This window comes from Pimephales promelas, chromosome 13, assembly GCF_988280905.1.
Source record: "Pimephales promelas chromosome 13, fPimPro1.hap1.1, whole genome shotgun sequence".
Classification (NCBI taxonomy): domain Eukaryota; kingdom Metazoa; phylum Chordata; class Actinopteri; order Cypriniformes; family Leuciscidae; genus Pimephales; species Pimephales promelas.
This window is the reverse complement of record NC_142781.1, coordinates 29594097-29604234: the sequence shown is the minus strand read 5'-3', so window position 1 is coordinate 29604234 and position 10138 is coordinate 29594097. Positions and strand designations below refer to the sequence as shown.

Here is a 10138-nt window from a genome sequence, read left to right as displayed (position 1 = left end):
TTTTATGGAAATGACACTGATAATGGACTTTTAATCGCGATTTTTGTGTCTATTTATTTATTTATATAATCTTAAGGGAAAATGTATTAGATTATATTCTAAATAACTTTAGAATGTTATACATAATGTACACTATTTTTATTCATTAAATTGAATTATTAACGTATTGCAAAATGAATAATTAAATATTTCAATGATTACATAACGTTTTAATGCAACAAACTCATTAAATAAAAATGACAAGCACATTTAATTTTATTGAAAATTTACAGCTAGGGAATGTAGCACTTTTGGTTTCTCTTGTATCCCATTCTGCAGGTCAATTTTTTTTTAATATATATATAAGCTACACTTAAAGCTACACACAAACTTACCTCTCATCTCCGATTATGGATTTGTCGTTGCAAGGGTAATTGTTCTTATATCAAGAAAAAGCCAAATGACAATAAAAGTGTTTATTGTTTCGTCTTTCAGGGCAATATGTGTTGATGTATATGAAAATACAGGCATTTTAAATCATATGTTCTTTGCTTTTGGTTCCTTGAATGGTAAAAGTTCACTCACATAACAGACACACTTCATTAAATGTCACAATAGTTATTTATTCTTACGCATACACCAGTAATATAAATATAAAATATGCATTTATTTTAAAATTAGTGAGACATCATTATATCTGTGTTGAGACATCCATACAAACAGTTTAATCCTACCAAAATTGATAATGCAGCTGTAACAAAGTCAGTACGGTGGCATTCTAAAATTAGATACAGAGGAGACAATACTGTTGTTGTTTTTTTCTCTCTTTTAACAAATAGTAATTAGCAGCGTATGCACCAATCTATAGAAACTGCGGTGAATGAAATGTCAAACATACCTATCATCACTGTTAAAAACAAGAAATCCATTCACAGTGGGAAGAAAAAAAGAACAAATGAAAGGATGTGTCATTAAATAATGTATTACTTTTTTGTCTTTTTTGTTTGGTTTGGTCGACATGCTCTTTAATTGCAAAAGTCAGAAGGAGAAGTACTGAGCGAACCACTCTTGTCTCTGGGGGTCTGGAGAGGTTACGGGTGATTCTTCTCCTTCAGGAGGGCTGAGGACAAAAACAGAGAGAGAGACGGAGATAAAGACAAAAAACAGAAAGAAAGAAAGACAGACAGTCAGAGACATGGAGAGAATCACAAAACCACTGTAAACTGCAGAGTTTCAGTAGCATAGCAACCATTGGATTGTTGTGTGTTCATGTGTTTTTAAAGAACGTACGTGTTTGTGTGTGTGTGTTTCCCAGGAACCGAGTGATATCAATAGACCATTGCACTTGCAAAAATAGTACTGGATTTATATGATGTATCATGTTACCATGGTTATGAATATATCATTTAGTAACAAATTATGGCATCACTTCTAAAAAAGAGTTTATCCCGTCAGATAAAATAATAATACAAATTAAGTATTAAGTATAAAAAGAATACTTTATTCAGCATGTAAGCATTAAATTGATGCATCCATTTATACATCCATCCATACATCCATCCATAGATCTATACATATATACTGTACATTCATCCATGCATCCACTCATCCATCCATCCATCCATCCATCTATACCGTACATCCATCCATGCATCCATCTGTACTGTACATCCATCTATACATCCATTTATTCCGTACATCTATCCATACTGTACATCCATCCATCCATCCATCCATCCATCTATAGTGTTCATTCATCCGTGCATCCATCCATCTATACTGTACATCCATCCATCCATCCATATAGTGTTCATTCATCCGTGCATGCATCCATCCATCCATCCATCCATGCATGCATCCATCCATCCATCTATACTGTACATCCATCCATCCATATAGTGTTCATTCATCCGTGCATGCATCCATCCATCCATCCATCCATGCATGCATGCATGCATCCATCCATCTATACTGTACATCCATCCATCCTTCCAAACTTTTTTTTATTGGCAATTATAGTAACATGGATTTTTTGAACTTTATTTGAATCTCCATTCATTTAAATTAGAATTATTTTGCATCCTGTTCAAACTCAATTAAAATTCAGAATGTGAATTGTAAACAAAAAGATCAAAACTTGTACCAGTTGACTTCTGGAAATCTGTAAAAGCTTGAGATTTTGAGACATTGATGCACTGGATGTTTCCTGACTGTTATCTAATGCAGAGACTATGGACGGATAAATACGGCATGTTTTACTCTAATGTGAAAGTAGTTTACAAAGTTGAGTCAGCCTCCAGACTAAAAGGAAAAAAAAAAAAGAAAAATCCACAGTATTTTCATCCACATAAACTCAGAGTTTCGATCAGTGCTGATACCTTCAGTCAACCTGCTCTTGTATATTCAAACTTCTGAATCTTTGGAATTGTTGGCTTGAAATCTAATCTCTATTCTTTCATATCTGCAATAAAATCAATGTGCTTTGGTCCCTTAAGCCTGATCTGCAGCAAACTCAATTTAACGCTCAATTGAGCATTTGCATCAGCCTGTTCAGCAATAATGTAACTTCTACCTGCACCGAGACACACGATCATGAAAGTTAAACACCATCAGAGCAGCACAGCTGAAACAGTCATTTGACTCATTTAGAAGGTGGTATGCATATTGGCATGTATGTAAAAATTATTATTATTATTATTATTATAATGCATTCTGATGGCTGTACACACAGCATTCTTGCACTATTTTTTTTAACCAATTTTCTTTTATTTTTTTCTTCACAGTCGTATTTGACCAAATGCATCTAGCATTTTTCTCTTTTTTTCCCTCATGCATAGAAAATTAAATTTTTGAAAAACCCAAATGAAATTGCCGGTGATGTATTTCCAATTAAACAGGAAGTTTGAATAGGACGTATCAAAGTGATTATTGACTAGAGAAAATGACTACAGACACTCGATTTGTATACTTTCTTTTTCAGAGTACTTACATTTTAATTATGCATTGATATACATAGACAGTTTAAGCAAATTTGGGGAAAAGTTTTTTAGAAAATTTCTACCCACCGCACCTTTAAAGAGTTAGTTCACCCAAAAATTATTACTCACCCTCGTGTCATTCCAAACCTGTAAGACCTTTGTTAATTTCCAGACTCCGCATCACACGCATGCGTCGTGGCGCTCACGTGAACAGCGTCAGCCAATACTGAGCAGACTTAGAAAAGCTCTGAGATTTCATGTTCTGAAGATGAATGAAGGTCGGTTTGGAATGACACGAGGGTGAGCAATTAATGACAGAATTTTAATTTTTTGGGTGAACTATCCCTTTAACTAATGTTAACGCATGAGACTGATTGTAAAGTGTTACCGATTATCCCTAAAAAAAAATCATTTTTACTCTAGTGAGCAATGGACTGGGACATGTGTAAAAAATAATAACAGCCTTTCCTTGATTTTCTCAGACTTGTCATTTTATAATGTGCATATCTGCTAAAATATAATTTTGTGATTTAGCATATAAATGGCCTCAAATCAAACACATATTGACTAAAAGCTTCAAAACTCAAGCATCAAGTAAAAAATACAGCACTTTTAAATCAGTTTATGTAAACATGTGCTAGATGGACACCTTTGACCACTGTGATGCATCTAGTAATTTCTTTCTTTGCATTTTTTAAAACTCCCATTGAAATGGGCATTGATGTATTTCCTATTAGAATATGACCATGGATAGGATTTATATATAAAAAGGGTCCATTTTTAAATAATAACCCAATTATCATTCTAGAGAGCATTCGACTGGACAAAAAAAAAAAAAAAAACCCAAAAATTCTCTATTTTCCCAGACGGTAGTTTAAATGTGCATATCTACTAAAAGTGGATTTTGTCAACTTTTTGGAGTACATTAGCATATAAATGGCCTCAATGCGAACACATTTTGACTAAAAGCCACACAACCCAAGTGTCAAATTACAAATAGCACTTTTGAAAAATTGTTCTTGAGACCAAAGCTCAAGTGCAAGCATTCAGTGTGAATGGCCCCTAAATCATAATACTCATAAAAAGGCAACAATAATTGTGATTATGAAATAAGGACCCCACTTGAATCTAAAAATTCGGTTGCTAAGTGGACCAATGACATGAACTGAACCGGATAGACTGTGAGAGCCATATGAGTGTCACATGACAAACCCGCACAAGTCTACCTTGCTGCATCACTTGCACCTCATTTACATTCACACCAGCATGCAAAGAAGAACACGCAATGGTGCTTCAGATGAGACAGTGACTCAGCAAAACATGCATGACACGACCACCGCTTACAACATGCCAACTGCAAAAGCAGAGCCAGAGGCAAAGGTTTATTGTAGAAAAAATAAAGAGCAGGAATATTATAATGAATGAGTATATAAAGCCCCAAACAGTGTAATTTACATGTTCACACAGATGCAAGAGTGAAAAAATAGTTAATTCTCTCCCATGTAATGTGGTCTTCAAGGACAGTAAAAGACAGTTACATAACAGATGAGTATAACTTCCAGCACAAACAGAAAACACAACACAGAGACAGACACCAACTTCCAGCATGCACTGCGACAGTGGGGACACATGCTCCCATTTGCATTCCAATGCCATTTCCAAAGCTCATGTATGGGACTTCAGAAAGTAACAATATGCATTCATGTACATCAATGTTAGGAAAAAGCTCAAGTATCCCTTTTATTCGCCTGAGGTGATTGCACTGGCTGCGTGCGGAATGGAATACTAGCTTCTTGCATATCGCCTCCTGTTTTATACAGTATATTATGCGATATGCAGTCAGAAAGTTTCAAAAAGTATGCTAATATTGTTAGCATGACTGCGGCATGCAGTAAGCATCTAAGAAATTAATAAAAAAATGAGAAAAACAAATATATATATATATATATATATATATATATATATATATATATTTGATTAATCGATTCGATTAATCGCATTTAAAATAAAAGTTTGTGTTTACATAATATACGTGCACTGTGTATAATTATTTTGTATTTATATAAATACTCCACACATGCATGTATATTTAAGAAAAAAATATTATTTATATATAAAATATTTATATTTATATATAATATAAATTATATATAAACCTATATACAGTATATACATGAAAATATTTCTTAAATATATAGAAGCATGTGTGTGTATTTATATATATTAAATAATTATACACAGTGCACCTATATTATGTAAACACAAACTTTAATTAATCGCAATTAATCATTTGACAGCCCTAATCTATATATATTTAAATAAAAAAAGTAATAAAAAAATTATAATAAATGTGTGTGTATATATATATATATAAATCACATACTTTAGTGCAGTGTTGTTTTTATATATCTTAAATAAGAAAATTTAATTTAAAAAAAATCTAAAAATTATTTTTGCAAATAACTGAAATAAATAACTTTAAGCTACAGTATTACAATTCCCAAAACTAAAACTGAAATAAAAATAAATTAAAGCAGAATGGAAATAATTAAAAAAATATATATAATAAAGTAAAAAATAAAATGAAAATAATATTCAAATAACATAGATTTTATGTAAAATGTCATAACCTTTAGCAGTCCAATAATGAAATTAATAAGAAAACAATGTATAAAAAGATGTTCAGGTTCATCCATCACTGGATGAAATGAAAGGCCAAACAGAAAGCATTGCATTATGGATCCAGTACCCAGCATAGTGTGCTCTGTGGTATACTGCAAAATATAGTAGGGTATTCCATGCATACAGTATATTTAAAGAAATGTGTACAGCATGGTAGTATTCCATTCCGAACAAGTGTACCGACTACAAAAGTACAATAAAAAAATAGGAAATAATATATGTGAATGGTTTTTTGCTCGTCAACTTTGAATCCTTCAATGTATTCCTCTCGAAAAGCAGCAATCCAAACTGGAATTCTAACACGACCCCAGTCCGAGACCAGGGCGGCGCACTCATTATTCAAGTTAATTAAGGAGACCGGAGCCGTAATTTTGGATTTCACGCTCTCTGTTAGGCAGAGAGGAGCCTGGGAGACGCAAACACAAAGCAAACCATCAGAAGTTTCCGTGGCACATAAAAGGGATACCACAGCTGCCCGGGCGGTACATTTTCAGTGTGCTGATGTGTTTGTCCGCTGGCCCGCGGTGCAGAGAGAGAGAGAGAGAGAGGCGTCTGCCGGGATGAGGTGCGCCTCACCTCGTCAATTTCTTGGGTTCGGTGAGAGGGGTCGGTGGGGGCAGGGGTTTGCTCGTGTTAGGCTCCAGCTGGTGAATGGGGGAGTTGGGGATTGGTTCGAGGCGGTTGGGCTGGGGCTGTCCGCTCCCTGTCCCCGTAGCCTCCACATTGGCCCTAAGATTGGCCGAGCTGCTGAATCGGGTGGCTGACTTGTCGTTCTTTCGCTTTTGCTACATAGGACGACAAGAAAAGCAAACAAAAAAAGGAGGTTGGGAGAGCTTGATGCTCCATTTCTAAGAAGTTCTCTCGATCTCCTAATGATTGCTTCCTAACAAGCGTCCCACTGAAAGTCAAGCTCGCAACACTCAGCAGAGGAAGCATCAGTCGCTCTCAGCCAATCAAATCAAAATGAGTCGAAAGAGATGTGTCAGAGGAAGAGGCTGTTGAAAATTTTCAGACTGAAAAAAGAATGGCTTGGAAAGCAAAGAAGAACTGGATGTCTAAACAGGAAGAGAACGCGGAGTAACGAGAGACACTGACACTCACACACACACACATAAATGCACATGTAATCACTGACACTTGGAAGTTATAGAACACAGATGAGGGCAACAGTGAAATATCTGGTGAAACAGAATGACATTGTTTAGACTGGGTCAGGAACTGCTGTGATGTATGGAACAAACATCATTTCCTCTTAAGCTCTAGAGAAACATGAAGTTATAAAGGGATGGTTCAAAAATGAAAATTCAGTCATCATTTCCTCACCCTCATGTTGTTTCAAACCCTTGTATAATGAGGTGGTCTCTCTTTTTTTATGTAATAGCAAGTTTTAAAGCTTCAAAATGTGCCCATAAAAGAAGTCCATAGAACTCTTGTGAACTCATAACGACAGATCCGAGTGAAGAACAGACAGATAATAATGTCCTGAATCAGAACGATTCAAAAACAAAATATTCAGATTTATTGAAAATATCAGAAACTAAATCTAAAACTATTAAAATAGTTTTTGTTAATTGAAATAAAGCTGAAAAAATATATATACATATTAGATGCAAAACTTAAATATAAACAAAACTGGAAAAATAAAGGAATGTTGCCTTGGCTACTTCCTCAAATGCTAATTTAAGCATTTAACTGAAATAAAGGTAAATAGAAATATTTTTTAAAAAATGAACACAAATGACAAAATCACATTTTAATATTGATAAGTATTACAAAAGTATATAAATAAAAAAAAATATTTTAGCTTGGGTAGCACTGGTAGTGTACAAAATAAAAAATAAGAATAAAATAGATATCATATGGCTTCAGAAGTATTTAAACATAGCATGCATGCCGTAAGGACTATCTTTTTAAAAGTCTTTTTAAAGCCTGAAAGCTTCAGTCCCCATTCATTGCAATTGCATGTAAGAAACCAACCAAATGGAATCACATGAGGGTGAGTAAATCATGTCAGAATATTAATTTTTGGGAGAACGAACCATTTAATAAACAAGTGTGTATGCGTGTTTGTGCGCTTTATAAGAGCTCCAGCATGCTCTTGGTGAACAGTGTTTCCCATGAACTCCAGTCTGGCATGTCAGCTGTATTGCCTTTGCACCATAGTAACACTGCATCCTAACCAGGTACAACACTTCAGATTAAGTCATTTTCACAGTTATCAAACTGTTTTTGATGCTTAATGTACTTTGAATCAATGAGATTTCACTGTGGAAGCAATTAACCACTGGCTGGGAACTCAGATTTTCAACGTATATGTAATTTATCACTTTTTGTGTCATGCCTGGCTAGGTTACAGTGTAAAAGAAACATTCAAGAAGAACTATCAAGCCCCACTGAGAAATGCACCGTCATTTCCAAAACTTAGTGAGCTGCCTCAATGTCTACTCTCTGTACATTAGAAACCATGTGGAGAGAATGTATGCACCTATAAACATGCAATTTGTTTAATTTCTTTGTGCTCTGCCAAGCTACTTTTTTATTATCAAAAGTGTGTGTCCCATGCAAACAGCCAGCATCCCAACTAAAATGGAGCCTAATCAGGTCACTAGGTTTTGGAACAGCAACTATGTCTTACTCAAACTAAATAATTACCAGCTCCACACACAAGGGCATAGTAGAGTATGAAAAAGAAATCCTACCTTGACAAGAGGGTTTATGACACCAACATTGGGGTTTGTGTTGAAGATTTTGTTGAAGTTGGTCTCTCTGTTTACAAGCTCCAGCTGGTAGAACTTCTTATCATCCTGTAAAGAAAAGTAGATGCTCTCACGATGTTCATGGAATACCATTTGTCTACAGAACATGAGGAGCACTAACACAATTTTTTTTAAAAGCTTAAAGGAGTAGTTCACTTTAAAAAAAAAAACTTTAGTTAAAAATTTACTCACCCCCATGTCATCCAAGATGTCCATGTCTTTCTTTCTTCAGTCGAAAAGAAATTAAGGTTTTTGATGAAAACATTCCAGGATTTTTCTCCATTCCATATAATGGACTTCAATAGGAACCAAACAGTTCAAGGTCCAAAAGACAGTTTCAGTGCAAACTGTTCAAAAGGCTTTAAACGATTCCAGACGATGAATAAGGGTCTCATCAAGCGAAACGATCACTCATTTAAAAAAAACAAAAACAAAGTTTAAGTTTTATAAGCTCAAATGGACGCGCGTTTGTGACTCTCCTGTTCGAACTTTTCCCGAGTCATTACGTTAATTTTGTTCGTTGAATGAACCACGGAAAAAGATTAATTCATTTTGATGAACGAGTTCGAACAGGAGAGTCACGAACGCATATCACATACCATTTGAGTTTATAAAACTTAAACTTTGATATTTTATTTATTAAATGAGCGATTGTTACGCTTGATAAGACCCTTATTCATCGTCTGAAATCGTTTAAAGCCCTTTGAACAGTTTGCAATTTGCACTGAAACTGTCTTTTGGACCTTGAACCGTTTGGTTCCCATTGAAGTCCATTATATGGAGAAAAATCCTGGAATGTTTTCATCAAAAACCTTAATTTCTTTTCGACTGAAGAAAGAATGACATGGACATCTTGGATGACATGGGGGTGAGTAAATATCAGCAAAAGTTTTTTTTTTTTTTAAAGTGAACTACTCCTTTAAATACATGAATAAAAAATTATTATAAGCTTCTGTTAAAAATACTAGTTCATGTGATGATAAAATGCATGCATTTTACATGACACAGTCAGTTATAGAAATTATATTGCTATTTTAATAAAAAAAAAAAAAATGGTTTAAACATCAAAACCTTGCCATGATAAAATGTGAATTGGTTTTCACGTTTAACATTATAACATAAAATATAAATTCATAAATGTTAATATGGACAATATGGCAACTATGTGTGTTCTCCCTCAAAACAATTATACACTCTCATTACATTAATCACAAAATGACGTGACATCATCATTTAACTCACATTTGACATTGATACTGTTTTTTTTCTTTCTTGACTTTCATCAAATATCACATTTCCACTCTGTCGCATAAAACAAAGAAAAATATAACTATAAAAGTCATATATTCAATATCAAATTCAGCTTTGGTTCAGTTCAGCTAATTAATTAAAGCACATTCAACTTTATTTGTGATAATGCATCAGTGAATTAATACGTTTTTAATTTCAATGTAAACTGCTGAAAAGACCAGCACAGCTACTGTAATTATAGCAGGCGCTAGTTTGATTTTATTGCAGTCTAAATCGGAAAAATACAAGAAACATGGATGTCAAACGTCTAATAACATTGTTTTATGAAAGCATTTAGAGAATGCGGTTGTCCCTGTGTATAGAGCAGGATTAAGCTGGTCTTTTCAGCAGGTTTGTTTGTCCTGTAATAGATCCATCCCTCTAGTCTTGTGAGACTCTGCTAATCTCAGCAGGATGTAGCTGTACCTGTGGGATACCTCGTCTTGTGGAACA

At 34.3% G+C, this 10138-nt stretch overlaps 1 protein-coding gene across 5 annotated transcripts in view; it reads right to left on the bottom strand.

Moving 5' to 3' along the window:
• Window positions 1–440: 440 nt before the first annotated feature.
• Window positions 441–10138, bottom strand: part of fam184ab (family with sequence similarity 184 member Ab) — a 164909-nt gene continuing 155211 nt past the window's right edge. For 2 of the 5 annotated variants that reach the window (XM_089118852.1, XM_039692940.2), the window contains 4 exons: window positions 9638–9697; window positions 8339–8443; window positions 6216–6424; window positions 441–1099 (listed from right to left, as the gene is read on the bottom strand). In XM_089118852.1, coding sequence (XP_088974978.1) covers window positions 1018–1099; window positions 6216–6424; window positions 8339–8443; window positions 9638–9697 — 456 coding nt within the window. In that variant the 3' untranslated portion in view covers window positions 441–1017. The remainder of the gene's footprint in view (window positions 1100–6215; window positions 6425–8338; window positions 8444–9637; window positions 9698–10138) is intronic. The other 3 variants (XM_039692941.2, XM_039692942.2, XM_039692943.2) reach the window with 3 other exon arrangements.